Genomic DNA, 16,724 nt, shown 5'->3' with positions numbered 1-16,724 from the left:
GGGGCGGGGGAGAGGCGGAGATACGCGCTGACAGACGCGCGTGGGGCAGGGCTGCGGCGGTTAGCCCTGCCTCAATCCGGAAGAGATCCCCCACTGCTCGGAGGGGATTTCGGGGGGTCAGGGACCCTTGTTTAGCCGCAGGATATCGGCGGTTTAGCAGGGGCACACATGCCCCTGCTAACTATGAGCTCTGAAGCGAGATTTATTCTCGCTTCAGAGTCTCTTTAAGCCCCATTCACACGCTCAACAGCGGTCAATTGTCAAACAGCTTTTGTTGTGAAACAAGTTGAAACATCTAAACAAAGTATTTTGCCATTGTTCAAAAAGCTGATAAGACTGATAAGAAGTCAATACAACAGTTGGATTGACTTCTTATCAGTCTTACCAGCTGTTTGAATAATGGCAAAATACTTTTTTTTAGTTGTCTCAACTTGTTTCACAACAAAAGTTGTATGGGGCTTAAAGGGAAGGTTCAGGGACAATAAAAAAAAAAAATCCAAATCCACTTACCTGGGGCTTCCTCCAGCCCGTGGCAAGCAGGAGGTGCCCTCGGCGCCGCTCCGCAGGCTCCCGGTGGTCTCTGGTGGCCGACTCGACCTGGCCAGGTCGGGCTTCTTCTGCGCTCCATTATGCGTTTCACGCCGGCACGCTGACGTCATCGGACGTCCTCCGGGCTGTACTGCGCAGGCTCAGAACTACTGAGCCTGCGCAGTACAGCCCGGAGGACGTCCGATGACGTCAGCGCACCGGCGTGAAACGCATAATGGAGCGCAGAAGAAGCCCGACCTGGCCAGGTCGAGTCGGCCACCAGAGACCACCAGGAGCCTGCGGAGCAGCGCCGAGGGCACCTCCTGCCTGCCACGGGCTGGAGGAAGCCCCAGGTAAGTGGATTTGGAATTTTTTTTATTGTCCCTGAATCTTCCCATTAACAGATAAGTTTGGCAGATAGTTGGACAGATAGTTGGTAGGTGTGTATGAACCCTAACTGTTTAAGTGTCTGGTTGAAGGTGTCTTTACAATTTCTAGGTAAAGATGGTAGAATAGCCTTGTGTGTTGATCATTATCTACCCACCTGCTGTGGAATTAATAAATGTTCTCCCCAATGGGGCCACAAACAGCAAAAGAAACTCAAACAAGTTTGGAAGACTTTTCTAATTTTTCGAAATAACCCCTTACCTATATGTATAATCACATTCAGTGAGCACATAATCTATTTTGAGTAACATTACTGGGTGCTAAAACCTAAAAGCAGCTCACTACATTCCATTGGATCCAAAGAATCTATTCATGGTGTTGGGTTTCCAGCACACACTCCCATTTCCTCCAACCTCTCAAAAACATACAGGTAGGTTAACTGGCATACCATCAAGTTGTCCATAGGGTATACCGTAGTAGGGACATTAGACCATGACTATAGGAGCAATAGTTGTAAGCTCCCCTGAAGCATAAGGGGCATGTATTCTATAAAGTGTTCAGGAAAATATTAAAGCTATTTAAATGCACAATAGTGATAATGAAATAATAAACAGTTAAGGCGCTGGAACTTGCTTGGAACCAAAAATTGGACAGAAGAGCCATCATACATATGTGGAACATGTTTTATTTTGTATGACTGGCAGTAGCTACCTACTGGCCATCAGAAAATGGATTAAATCCATTGTTTGCCTATATGATTGGCCGGCCAGAGATCAGACTGTGGCCTAAGGAGTGAGAGGCAGTCTGGAATGGAGTTATTTACATAAAATGTCGCATTTTCGAGCAGCTGTATGCCCAGTTGGAGCTCTTTCTGAGGCCTAGGCAGAACAGCTTTTGTTCCAGCACTGCAGAGTTGCTGCATCTACACTGCTGTGAGGTGAGAGGTGATTTGCAGAATGAGCCTTGTCAGTAGTGTCCACGCTTCACTTCTCACCAGTCAGTCTGTAGGCACAAGGCACAGATGATCTGACAGTTATATTCTCCTCATCTCCTGCTTTCTCTCTCTTCCTCATTCCTCACAGCTAAATCCGTTTTAAAGCATAAATGATCATTCACTGCTGTAAACTTCTAGAGCTACAAGAACCAGCAAGCCCAGAGTCTGAATAAGTGATGGGAAAACATAAACTTGTTTTTATGGCACAGAAAGGGATGTACTCATAAATATCTGTAAATTTGCCACGCCCAGAGAATGCACAGCAATTTTACTAGCACTTCCAACAGTACATAGTTTATATTGCGCAATTAGCGCAACAGATGTTACTTAGGTAGCACATATGTTGCCAGGGTAACAAATGCTTTGCTATTTGCATTTCATTTTTTTTTGGGGGGGGGGGGGGGGGGTATGGGCCACAGAAATCTTTTTTTTCTTTTTTTAGTAAAATGGAACAATCAATCAGTTTGTTTGCATCATATATGGTCACCTTGCCAGTGACCTAATATACAGTCACCTTAACACTGACTAATGACTAACAGGAAGGTCCTGGACTATGACTTTCCCTGTCCTTCAAAACTTTTGAGACTATATGTAACTGAATACCAGGGTAGGCAGTTACAATCAAATAGGCAGCAGCTTAATTGTTTTCTTGGGGCAATGGCACACAGACAATTTCAACACCAGTACAGTTATAGGTCCTCTACTGGAGATGAGGTGGGGGTAAAAGTGGCGGACCAACATTACCAGTGCGCTGGGTTGGGGAGTAACGGATGTCTTGAGCCATAATGGTTACAAGCAGCCCTGACATATTGGATCCCAGTGGCCTGTGTCCAAATCCAGCACTTACAAGAGACACTCATCGACAACAATATCCACATAGTCCCTTTTAACTACTTTACTGATTCGCAAGGCTTCACATAGCATCATCAAACTGTGAGCGATAGGTCCAGTTATCATTATAGGAGTTAAAATAGTGACAGGGGTACTTAAACCATTATTTAAACCAGTAATTAAAGTGCAAAATAACTAATCTATAGTCTAATTAATGAACATGCTGCAATCAGTCATGTAATGATCTTTGTTTTCTCAAAGGCAATAAAACGTGTGATTCATTCAAATACATCAGCTCTGTAGCATCGAAGATGTCATATATGTACTTATTTCATTGCTTGCATGTAGAATAAAAGTAATGATAGACTCTTACCTGTGCACTCGATACCTGGTGGTATACCCTTGTTGGTAGCGCTCAGCAAAGTCCACATACTGTTGGGACCCATGGAATGGACCCCTGTTACTGAGCAACCAGTCCAGTGATGCTTGCCCGGGTGAAGCGGCCAAGCCATGCTGCCTAGAAATCGTGGCTGTGGCAGATGCCAAACACAGCATTACAGACAGCCAAGTCAGCACCAGCCATGCCCAGTCAGAGCGGGTGTACAGGTGCCACCTCATGCTTCTCGTACGCAGCCAAATGCTTCATTCTCCCCCTCACAGCCTCTCTCCCTAAAACAAAAGAAAAGAAACATTAGTTTCAGGCAGGACACCCCTTAAAAAATAATGTCAAATACTATTCAAAGCCCATTTCCAGTTTTTAGAAAAATGTTTTAGAGTTTTATCTCCTGAGTTCTCTGCTAGGTGATATTTTCAAACTTGTCAATAAAATGCATTTTTAAGCCACCAGCAAGCAAGAAAATACTCAAAATAATTTTCATAGTCATTTTTCATCCATTTTTTGGGTACTTTTTTTTATTATAAAATGCTGAAAAGTTATTTTAAAACGAAGTTGAAAAATTATCTAGAAAGAGAAATTTTGCATATAGGAATGCGTCTCTAACATTATTAGAGTGATTTTCTCTCACTTCCTGTTCGTGAGACCCCAACGGAGGTTTCTGGCTTTAATATAAAAACAGACAGTTCCAGAAACAGGAGATGAGGGACAACAACGGAACTAGTCAAGGATTATGACACTTTGTACTTGTTGCTGCCCCTGTTACATTCAGTGAGAGCTTTCAGTTTCCTGTCTGAAGAGAATGAAAGAATTCAAACAGACGTTGACAGCAATACAAATCCAAATGTGGTTCTAACCCTTTATCACACTATGCAAAATAAAAACAGAACATTTTCTGGAGTTGAGATGTAAATTGTGTAACATTTGATAGGATAAAAATGTCAACAGCATTCAGCACTGTTTCAGTTACAATGCATAGTTACTATGCAAATTGCACATATAAAGTACAGCTGAGTTTAAACTTGAGGGACATCTTAAGTGAGCGGAATATGGTGGCTGACACATTTATTTCCCTTGAAACAATACCAGTTGCTTGTAAATCAGGGAGAGGAAAGATTTTACAATGGGCAAACTATGACTAAATAATGTATAAATCAATATTGTAAAAAATAAGCAATTTTATTGATTACTTCCTATTTAAATGTCACCCCCCCAAAAAATCACAGAAATATTTGGTTATGGCTCATATTCAGTGAACCTGGTTGTCACGTAGTATCAGTACTGGCAAACTGACTGCTTCTTCTGCATCTACAATAAGGTAGGTGGCAGCCTATACAGGAAAATACCACAAGTGGTCAGCTATTGCCTTCGTTTTGCTTTATATCCTGTGTGCCCAGGAAGTGACATAAATTTAGGAACTCGCTAATCAATATTCAGTATTCAGGCTTACAGTTCCACCATACTGCTTTCTATAGTCTACAAATGTTGAAAAAAAAAACATTGTTTGGCAATGAAGGTTTGTGAATGGCAGAATGGGACAGAAAGGAGTGACAGGATAAGTTATAGAGCAAAATAAGGCTGGCTAAATCTTAAAGTCAAACAGTTATGTAATCCTGAAGTTAAGAAAGCGTATGTATTTGCAATTCATTTAGGATGCATTTAGGTGTTCGCATTGTGTTTGGCCTGAGCCAGCCACCCACTGACTTCAAAGCAATCATGAAAAAAACTTCAAACACAATATAACAGAGCAGCCAGTATTTAAAAAATGCAACATAAGCCAAACAACTCTGAATGTATGTAAACGCAAGTTTACCTTCTTTAATAAGAATTTGTTAAAAAGTTGAATCCCACGTTTATGGTGTGCTCAAGGTGCTTGGGAATTGCAGTTCTATTGGAGCTATTTGTACCAGAAGGCTATCTGAAGTAGGACAGGCATGTTAAGATTAGTGTGTGTTATGGAAAGTGTGTAGTGAATTGGGTTCACAATGAAGTAATTATGTGTATGTGCAGTTCCAGACCTACATACTGTACAACTAGGCTATGTTTCTTTTTCTCACTGTGAGGGTTAAAGCAGCAGGGACAGCCATACTAACCCAGGGAAAAAACAACAACACAAATATAAGTAGATAAATACTTGTTCTACTTACATAATATATGTATTGTACTGTCCACGTTTTCAATTCAGTAAATTGTATATAGTAAATAGAGAGAAAACTAGTCCTGGCACTTTTCATTTTTACTTCTTGTGACTGAAGCCTATCCTGATGTAATTTCCTCCCTTACTCTTTTTTTCCCCCTAGAAACTGCACTGTCATATTTAGCTAGCTTTGTAAACACCTGTTAGCGCAGCATAGCTCATATTTTAGCAGCTTCTCCCCTTCTCAGCCTTAAAGTGAATGTTTACCGTTCAAAAAAAGGAAAAGTCAGATACTCACCTAAGGAGAGGGAAGGCTCGGTCCTAATGAGCCTTCCCTCTCCTCTCCCGGTGCCCGGTCCCGCGCAGGATCCCCCGTGGCAGTATTCGACCAGTTTGGTCAAATACTGCCACTTCCGCATGCCGAAGGGAGAATTCTGAAGCTTTCAGGAGCACTCGGGATCCCGATGACGTGGCCGCTCCATACTACGCATGCGCAAGCGCCCTCTATGACGCGCTCGCGCGTACGTAGTATGGAGCGGCCCGTCTTCGGAAGCCCGAGTGCTCCCTAAGACCTCCGAAGTCCCTGCGGCGGCGGACGCGAACGGGGGAGCCTGCGCAGCACCGAGGGCACCGGGAGAGGAGAGGGAAGGCTCATTAGGACTGAGCCTTCCCTCGCCTTAGGTGAATATCTGACTTTTCCTTTTTTTAAACGGTACCCATTGGCTTTAAGTCACACTGAACAGCCATTCAGTGAGGAGCAGAAATCTGGGTGGGGAGATAACAAGCTTCCTTTTTGTCGGCAATGTACCAAATAGAGCCAGGCTGACTGAGATGAGATTTATTACTGCAGAAACACATATGATTAGATTGGAATGCTTGCAGTGCAGCAGGGTAAGGTTGCAGGCTGCATAATAAACAAAGCAGTGGGTAACTGGAATTTAATTTTTTGGCTGATAATCCAGCTTTAAGAATCCAGGGCTGTAAATGAAACTTTCTCTGCAGTCGGACAGTGACCAAACCGCAGTGGAATGCTCACTGTTAACCAATTAGGGTTAGACATAGAATACCTAAAGGTAGCTGCAGACAGTTGAGGTACTTGCACCTAAGAAGCATCTGTTTTCAAACATCTATAACTAGCGCCCGCTTTTATTAGCATACATGACACAGGTGTGCACATATCTTTCATGTGAGTTGAGAGCTCTTCATGCACTCAGATACTGACTAGGGATGGTCGGAAATGCCAATTTCCAATTCCGCGGTAAATCCGCATTCCGCCATTGCCAATTACTGATTCCGCTTTCCGCTACCAATTTCCGCATTCCAATGCGGAATTTCCACCGGAAATCGCGGAAATTCCGCCCCACTTTAACATCGATTTTCTCAAAAACTATAAGGTCTTTTTGAAAACTGTTTTTTGCATCTTGTTCACAAGATTCTGTTTAATAAAAATTTGGTGTTTCTAGGACTTACGGGGGTTTTGCTATTAACCGCTAAAGTCGGCGGATTTTTACTGTAATGTAAAATGCAGAAAATGGGCAGATGCAGATTTTCTGCATTTTACATTACAGTAAAAATCTGCGGTTAATAGCAAAGCCCCCGTAAGTCCTAGAAACACCAAATTTTCAGGGTTTATTAAACTGAATCTTGTGAACAATATGCAAAAAAAGCTTTCAAAAAGACCTTATAGTTTTTGAGAAAATCGATGTTAAAGTCAGCAGAAATTTCCGTGATTTCCGGCGGAAATCCGCCTACCGCACTTGCATTACCGATTTCCGCATTCCAATGCGGAAATGCAATTTCCGATTGGAATTTCGGAAATTGCATTTCCGCGGAATCCGAATGAGCATCCCTAATACTGACTGTTATTGATGGTCGTGGTTTAGACCACAAGCCATGTGCAGTAGATCTACCTCTTCCTGCTTCCTGAGCTTGGCCATTGACCCTGTTCCACGATGAAAAGTTGGGTTAACCGGTCATACAGTTTAAGAAGGCATAAAGGGGTGGGGTTTACTGCAGAAGGAGCAGGGTAAACGATAAACAGTAGATAGTTGACCGTTCATGAACTATGTGCTCCTGGGTCACATACATGAAGGTACATGTAGAAGTCTGCAGACACCTGGCAGTACTTGCTTATGATATTTTTAAGCAGGTTAAAGAAAAAGACATACGTTCATCTTTAGCCATGGCACTGGTACTATTGGACTATGGAAATATCAGTACACATAGCACAGCATATGTGACTTTAATATGCCAGCTTAGGTCACATGATGTTGAATCAGAGTGCTATGGGATAGCTTAGCTATATTTTTACTTCGGTTTTCTAACCTAAAAAAATGTAAATACCGTATTTACCATCCATGAGGATTAGGCCATTGCTGACTCCTATTTGAAAATGCTACTTGCATGGCTTTTGGGGTATTTTGTGCTTTTAAGATATAAGGGTGCTTGTAGCAATAAAATGCAATATACATTACTGATTCATTCTGCTGAATTAATCTGAGAACTTCCTAGCTGCTTATTTCTCAGAAACGCTTGACTCCAATCATTTCAATTTTGATATCTAAATTATTTTTTTGTTGTCTTCTGAAAAGCAGAGAGAATGTCCCGCCAGCCACAAAAACAACTCTGTAATAGCAGTAAAGGGTCTGCTTGGATAATCTTACAGAAGTAAGGGGAACCTGCACCTACTACAATACCTGTAGGTCATATCTTATCAGGGTACTTATAGTAAAGTGGTCTTATGCACATTTTATACATAAGTGTTTGTTTTTAGATATTGCAGTTTGTTTGAAAGGGCTGCTTGCTGTTGCATTAAAGCTGTATAAAACCCTGACATAATATTCAACAAAAACATGTTTTCCTACTTTTTATATGCCATACGGTTATCATATTTGCATTTGTGCATAAGTATTATTATTCATTTAGAAATTAAAAGTTCCCAAAAGTACAGTTTTTTGCTTTGAGAGCTGACTTTGTATTTTATTAATAACTGATTTTATTCATTATGTATTGAAGGCATAAATGCTTTGAGCTACTGTCTGTGTCCAGGAGCTTCTCCACAGTCAGAGAATGTGTCACATTATCTAAACTTTGGATGCCTCCAGATTTCTCTGCACTGAACTTTGAAGTCCTGTGTGTAACCCTTTGAGTGCTGTTCTAGTAAAAAAAAATGCTGGTTGTATATAATATGCTGTAAAAAATTTTTTAGAGTAAAGAAGAAATGCTGGGTTTCATTCCGCTTTAAGAAGAACTGGACCATTTAGATTTATATATGTGTGTGTGTGTGTGTGTGTGTGTGTGTGTGTGTGTGTGTGTGTGCGTGCGTGCGTGCGTGCGTGCGTGCGTGTGTGTGTATGTATATATATATATACTGTATTTGTGTGAGTGTTCTTTTAATCACCAACAAACATTTCAAGCACTGGTTCCAAATTGTGGTTTTTTTTATGTGGTTTTTTTTTTTAAAGTAGGACTTGCCAACAGGTGTGGCATATCATAAACACCATGCACCTTTAAAAACAGGCTATGAGCTAATGAAACACATTGCTTCCAATCCAATTCACTTGTTCTAAGTTTTATCCTAATATTTCATCTTCTGTTTAAAGAGTAACTGTAGTGAGATAAAAAAAAATGCCCCTACGTGGTATTTACCTGTTGAGGGGGAAGACTTTGGATACTAATGAAGATTCCTTCATAGTCCTTAGCACCCCTGATCCAGCTTTGGCCCCATGGAAAGTCAGCCGGCAAGGGCTTGTCAACAGATTTTGCAGGTGCATTACGGTTTCCATTACTGGATCCTCTAAACACGAGTGCAAGGCGCCGATGGGGATCGGCAATTTTCTGCCAGACCCCGAGCCACAAGCAGCTACTGTGCCTGCGCGAGTCTCACAGATGTCAATATTGTGGTGGACATTTCTCTGGGGGAGCCAGTGCTAGTCGGGGCTGCTGAGAAGCCTTGTTAGGATCCAGTGGATTCCCCCTCCCGGAGCAAGTACCCCCCTATTTCCCAACAGGTTTCCTTAAAAGTAACTTTTGCACTCTGCAAATGAAAAAATACCAAACTAGTAGGTAAAAAAGTACTGTCAAAATTATTCAGGGTATTTTGTCGCTTTAACCACTTGAGGACCCACCCTTTACCCCCCTTAAGGACCAGCGCTGTTTTAGCTGATCTGTGCTGGGTGGGCTGTGCAGCCCCCAGCACAGATCAAACACCAGGCAGAGCGATCAGATGGCCCCCCTTTTTTCCCCACTAGGGGGATGATGTGCTGGGGGGGTCTGATCGCTCCTGCCTGATGGGTGTTGCGGGGGGGGGGCACCTCAAAGCCCCCCTCCGCGGCGAGATTCCCCCCCTTCCTCTCCTCCCTTCCCCGGAGATCCGAGGCTGCACAGGAACAGATCTGTCCTGTGCAGCCTCTAACAGGCTGTCATGTGACAGCGATCCCCGGCCGCTGATTGGCCGGGGATCGCTGATCTGGTACAACGCTGCTACTGTTAGCAGCGTTGTACAAATGTAAACAAAGCGGATTATTTCCGCTTGTGTTTACATTTAGCCTGCGAGCCGCGATCGGCGGCCCGCAGGCTATTCACGGAGCCCCCCGTCGTGAATTGACAGGAAGCAGCCGCTCGCGCGAGCGGCTGCTTCCTGATTAATTAGCCTGCAGCCGGCGACGCAGTACTGCGTCGCTGGTCCTGCAGCTGCCACTTTGCCGACGCGCGTTATGAGTGCGTGGTCGGCAAGTGGTTAAAGAGAACCCGAGGTGGGTTTTAAGAATGCCATTAGGACACAGAGGCTGGTTCTGCATACAATGACCAGCCTCCGTTACTATACTGTGTACCTCTGAGTGTCTGTCACCACCGCTCCCCTGCCTCCTCTACAGCGCCGCTCCCCACCTGCGTTCCTTCCCTCCAATGAGCGGGGAGGGAAGGGACGTGGGCGCTATAGAGGCGGGGGAGCGGTGGTGACAGACACTCAGAGGTAAACAGCCTGCTAGCGACACACTGCATGTTGCTAGCATGGCGGTTTTATTTATGGGGGACAGCAGTGTGCGGGGGTGGGGGGGGGGCCACAGTAATGTAACAGAGGCTGGTCATTGTATGCAGAACCAGCCTCTGTGTCCTAATGGCATTCTTAAAACCCATTTAAATAATATTGTGATAATATTACCTAGGAGAAACTTTGGAGAAAAAGTGAATTGGATTGGGCCCATGGATTGGCCAATGATGTGTTTGGAGTTAATTCTGCCTCTCATTATGTTTTTTTACTATAAATGTCTAATCTTATCTAAATGTCTTGTGCCTGTGGGTGGCTCTTAAAACCATAGTAGAATTATATTTTTGGAAATATATGTTTGGAAATATTTCCAAAACATGTAATTATAGATTTTTTTGGTTCTTTTTTTATATATATATTGTGAAATATATGTGTGATATTTACAAATAAAGTCATTGCTTGAAAACAACCTGTCCATTGTAAGTCCATTTTACAGTATTTATGTATGAATTGGAAACCTATTAACAGCATAAATGAATCTTTGTAACTGTCAGAGATTGGGCACAAATGCATGCAGGCTCTGAAATGTCACTTTATAGCTTCCATACATTGTTTGCATTTTTATTTTGTAGGGGTAAGGAAGGTCACAATGAAGCATGAACAGAATGTACTACAACTGAATCATGCTTGAACAGATACAAATTCCAAATAGTTTCTATGGAAAAACACATTCCAGTTTCACTTAAACCCCTTACTTAGCCTTCCACGGTTTAAATGATATGAGAGTACATTTACAACATTTTCTACATTGTGCATCTGCACTTTTTGCAATAAATATATTGAAAGTACTGCATCTGACTGGTTGGTTCCGGTAGCTTCTTACAGTCAGGAGATTGGGAGCATATAGAAGATCACCTGATCCCATCCAAGCCCACCCACTGTTAAAATGTATGAACTCTTTGTGGTCAGCACTGCAGCCTTCTTATCTTCCTGTATAGTTTCTACCTGCTCAGCAAGTAATAAGATTATGTTAAGCTCTGGCTTTAGTGCTGGCCACAAAGAGTTTATCTCTCCGCAGCAAAGGGAGGAAGAGGGAAAAACTGTCTGCTGTCCCCTCCCAGCTGCTCCCTGACTACCTCCTGTGGGAAATGATGGGAAATAATTTTAACCATTGCCAACTGCTATCTATATCATATTTACTCCTCGTCAGATATCTAATTCACCCATAGCAAATACAGCCATAATTGTTATGCTGGAGGTTGGGTCTGGCAAGGGTCGTATGCAAGGTTTGCTATATACAATTTGTTTTCACAACCACAGCAGGGTTTCATGTCTTTTAAACACTTTTTTGATACGAGTACAATACTTCTAATGTTGTGACTTCTGAGATTTGGCACTGTATATGATCACACTTTTGGTCAATAAACAGTCCAAAATACATTAGAGTTTGAAACCCAAAGATTGGTATGACAACACCAGCCAACATAAAAATATATATACACACACACACACACATTTTTTTTTCTTTTTTTAAGATCACAATGGCGGCCTCTATATTACATTAACTTTAAGTAATTCTGGGAATTATGCCACACATTGAAACATTGTTATTTAAGAGGAACTGTAACCAAAAATGTAACTTCATTCCAATCGGTAGTTGATACCCCCTTTCCCACAAGGTATCTTTACCTTTCCTCAAATAGATCATCGTGGTTTCTGTGTGCTTGATATTGTGGTGAAACCCCTCCCACAGTGTGATGTCATGACCGTGGTCCTGACAGTTTGCAGCCTGTGAGCCTCACTGCACTGTGGGAAATAACGGCTTTTTCCAACTGCCAAGCAAGCAGTAATTCCCTCTCTGCATAGAACGCTCAATAACAAATATTCCGTACAGATCACCTGGCAGAACTAAAGATGTCACCACCAGTGATACATTTCAGAATGCAAATCAGGGAGAGGAAAGCTTTTACAATGGGCAAACACTGACTAAAAGATCTATAAATGAATATTGTACACAATAATACATTTGTAACGAGTACTGACTTGGCGGCTGCTGACACACAGGGGGTGTCTGCAGCAGCCTTTCTCCCTGGCTCTCAAGTGTCATCCGTTCCCTCGGCGTCTAGTACGCCGGGAACGGTGCTATCTCCAGCTCATAGGGTTTCTGTCTCGCGCGGGTGCACGCGGAGACAGGACCTTTATGCGGGCAGAAGGCGCGTCAGCTGACCTGCCGGTCGGCTGATGTCACGGGTGACTCTCGCCGCTCGGATTGGCTGATTCCGAGGTGGGAGTGGCTGGGAGTCTCCCTCTGCTTCATAAGCCTTCATGCGCCATTCACTCACTGTCTGCTGTCGTGAATACTTTGCGTTAGCGCTCAGACCTTAGACTAGTATCCGGTGTGCTTTGATCTGGGAGGAAACCAGGGATTTCACACAAGACTAGGACTATTGTCATATTATTGTTATTGATTACCTGTGTATGATTCTGGCTATTCTCTGACCTTGCCTCTGCTTAACGTTTCTGTACTTCTGCCTATCTGACTAGTTGCTGAACCTCTGCCTGATTACTCGTTACTCTTCTGCCTCACGATTCTGATATATAATTACTCACCAGCTCTTCTGGTGAGGTTTATCTTCATTGCTCTGATAGTGATTGATAGTACCTTTCCAGCTCCTCTGGGAAGGTTTGGCTAAACTATACAGTCACCTTCTTTGCTAGTACCTTGCCAGCTCCTCTGGTAAAGGACTAGTTATACTATTTCTGTACTCTCACTGTAGTACCTTTCCAAGCTCCTCTGGAAAGGTCTGCTCAAACTATACAGTTTGTGTACCGATAGTACCTTACCAGCTCCTTTGGTAAGGTCTCGCAAAACTATTAAAGTTACGGTTGCACCAAGCACTACTCTCACAGTATCTTGCCCGCTATACTTGTATTATTGGTGATTCTGCAGATCACCACATAATCAGGTATAGGGCCTGATTCACAAAGCGGTGCTAACCCAGTTAGAGACTTTGGGCCTGATTCACAAAGCGGTGCAAACAGTTAGCACGCTGGTAAAAAGCCCTTTATCATGCCTAAACTCAGTTTAGGCATGATACGTTTAGGTGTGATAAGTTTAGGTGTGATAAGTTTAGGCATGATAAGTTTAGGTGTGATAAGTTTAAGCACCAACTGGGTTAGCACCGCAGTGCACAACTGATCAAAAGTTTTGCGCTAGCAAAGTCTGGTGCACTTCGCATAGAATTTAATGGCGCTGCTTTGCGTGCGGGACTTTGCGCACGATCTAAACTTATCTAAACTTATCATGCCTAAACTTATCACGCCTAAACTTATCATGCCTAAGCTGGCTTTTCACCAACGTGGTGCAATGGTTATCATGCCTAAAGTCTCTAACTGGGTTAGCACCGCTTTGTGAATCGAGCCCTTTGGGCGTGATAACCAAAAGCCAGTTTAGGCGTGATAAGTTTAAGCATGATAAGTTTAGGCATGATAAGTTTAGATAAGTTTAGATCGCGCACAAAGTCCCGCACGCAAAGCAGCGCCATTAAACTCTATGCGAAGTGCACCAGACTTTGCTAGCACAAAACTTTTGATCAGCTGTGCACTGCGGTGCTAACCCAGTTGGTGCTTAAACTTATCACACCTAAATTTATCGCACCTAAACTTATCACACCTAAACTTATCATGCCTAAACTTATCACACCTAAACTGTGTTTAGACGTGATAAAGGGCTTTTCACCAGCGTGCTAACTGTTAGCACCACTTTGTAAATCAGGCCCTTAGTGTCTGTATTATTGGTGATACTGCAAAACACCTAATAATCAGACGTCTGAGTTATAACACCCAACCGTTACAACATTTTACTAATTATGTTATTTTCACTACAGTTCCTTTTTAAGAAGGGCATAGATCTTTAAATAAAGTACAATATATCAGTGGATTATTGAGTTAATAGAAGATCACATGACCCTTTTTATTTAATTCTCCGACTCAACTTCTAACTGCTGCTGATTGGTCGAATAAGTCGCGGAGGTACATAGAAACAACAGAACACGGCAACCTGACCACATAAAGCATATTTATTCCATTATGTGAAACACTTGCAAGCACTCAAACCCGCTTACAATTTCCGTCTTTATATACTGCGAGTTCTTCTGTGTTTACTTTGTGTAATCACTCCTGACAATACCAATAGTTCAGTATTTCTCTCCGCGAGAAGTTAAAATAGCCGCCATTAACATTCATTAAAATAGCTGCGGTTACCATAGAGACTGCCGGTGGGAGCAGCCAAATAAGTTTGAAGAAGTGAAAAGGCTTCATCTTTTTTTTTCTTCTTACTTTTTTTTTTTTTAAGTAAAAACCTATTAATGTAATTACTTTTCTTACGAACACTCAGTCACCTTTAATTTAAAAATTTCACTTAATTACTTTTTGCATACATCAAAAATGAGTGTTTTAGTGTAGGATCCGGGCTTATTAAATTTCTCTTCTATCAAAGTACGTAAAAGGCCTTGGCGCCGCATTAAACCTTTAAAATTGAATAAGTATCCTCCACAGCGCTATTTATATCAAGCACTCCCACATTACATAACCCAGTTATACTTTTAGATAAACAGCAATCCCTCCTCGCAGAAAAAAAAGAAACACAAAAATTCCCACGGCAACAGATTTACCAAAAGAGATGAAATTGTAGCAAAAGTGAAGCAGGTGGCCAGATTGAGGGCTGTGATTGGTTGCTCTGAGCTCCACCCTCGTGTTTACCCTTCACTTGTTTTGCTAATCATAATTTAAAAAAAGGCCCCTATTGGAGCATGAAGTATAAAATGTGTTTAGGATGAAACATACAATAACTTGTTGCCCTTAGCAATTACTAAGAATACCTGCTTTAGTTTAAAATTGCATAAAAGATGGAGCCCGGAGGATAGGTAAGTTATTTCTGCCCTGCAAACTGCCAATGTTTCGCCCCTGTTAACCCCCTTAGGCAGGCCAGTTAGTTGAGACTTCTGGATGCCTGAGTTTCGAATAATGGGGACTTTGCTGTATGTTCTCAGGACATATCTCATCAGGACTGTAGATGCAGATACATGACTTTGTCCCTAAAACATGTTTGTGTCATGGATAGGTACATAAGCTAGATGACACGTAGCCAAGGCAGACACTAAGAACTGTCTCAGCTGATAATCTAGCAGAGGACTTAAAAGAAAAAAATGTGTTTATTTGTTAAACCCCACCTTTCCTGATTTAGTCCCATCAATTCATTTCAACTGTGCCAACAATGTGTGAGGACCTCATCCCCGAGAACCGGAGTTGGACATCCCTTTTCTAGCACGTATTCAGAAGCCTCCCAGCATCACCTAAAGGGCACACAGAGCGTACGCAAACTTGTCACAGCTCAATCTATTTAATGACGATTTAAAGAGACACTTAAGCCAGAAAAAAAAATAGTTTTACTCACCTGGGGCTTCTACCAGCCCCTTGCAGCAGTCCTGTGCCCTCGCAGCCACTCACTAATCCTCTGGTCCCCCGCTGCCAGCTAGTTTCGTTTTTGCCGACAGGTCCGTCAGGACTGGCCACGCATAGCTTTTTTCCGCATTACCGACTGTAATTAGCGCTATTGCGGGCCGCAACGCGTACAAAAATACGCGTTGCCGCATTACGCACGCATAGAAATGCAGCAAGGCATATTTTTGTAAGCGTTGCGGCCCACAATAGCGCTAATTACAGTCGGGAATGCGGAAAAGGTTACGCGTGGCCAGTCCTGACGGGCCTGTCGGCAAAAACGAAACTAGCTGGCAGCGGGGGACCAGAGGATTAGTGAGTGGCTGCGAGGGCACAGGACTGCTGCAGGGGGCTGGTAGAAGCCCCAGGTGAGTAAAACTCATTTTTTTTCTGACTTAAGGTTCACTTTAAGATAAAAAAAAAATAGAAATCATGTCTAAAATAAACCCAGTATTTATAGTTAATTAAAAGCATCAGGGAATGCTTGAAAAGTATTCATACACAATTATGCATTATTTCTAAGACATATATTTTCCGGCGTATAAGACACACTTTTATGCAACAAAAAATTGGGAGAAAAAGGAGGGGGGCAGAAGACACAAGGGTTAGGGAAAGGGGGCAAGCGCGGGGGGGGGGAGCGGGCACACACTGGGACACAGGAGGACACATGGGGAAACATAAGCCACACAGGAGGACACATGGGGAGACATAAGCCACACAGGAGGACACATGGGGAAACATAAGCCACACAGGAGGACACAGGGGGAGACATAAGCCACACAGGAGGACACATGGGGAGACATAAGCCACACAGGAGGACACATGGGGAAACATAAGCCACACAGGAGGACACAGGGGGAGACATAAGCCACACAGGAGGACACATGGCGGAGACATAAGCCAAAAAGGAGGACACAGGGGAAGACATAACCCACACAGGAGGACACATGGGGGCAGGGTTGCCAAG

At 42.9% G+C, this 16,724-nt stretch overlaps 1 protein-coding gene across 2 annotated transcripts in view; it reads right to left on the bottom strand.

Annotated features, from left to right (window-relative positions):
* BRINP2 (BMP/retinoic acid inducible neural specific 2) overlaps window positions 1-16,724 on the bottom strand; it is a 500,040-nt gene that overhangs the window by 430,962 nt on the left and 52,354 nt on the right. For both annotated transcript variants that reach the window (XM_068239642.1, XM_068239643.1), the window contains one exon: window positions 3,114-3,409. In XM_068239642.1, the coding sequence (XP_068095743.1) occupies window positions 3,114-3,358 (245 nt within the window). In that variant the 5' untranslated portion in view covers window positions 3,359-3,409. The remainder of the gene's footprint in view (window positions 1-3,113; window positions 3,410-16,724) is intronic.

Source organism: Hyperolius riggenbachi, chromosome 6 (genome assembly GCF_040937935.1).
Source record: "Hyperolius riggenbachi isolate aHypRig1 chromosome 6, aHypRig1.pri, whole genome shotgun sequence".
In the NCBI taxonomy this organism is placed as follows: domain Eukaryota; kingdom Metazoa; phylum Chordata; class Amphibia; order Anura; family Hyperoliidae; genus Hyperolius; species Hyperolius riggenbachi.
This window is presented reverse-complemented; position numbering and strand designations above follow the sequence as displayed.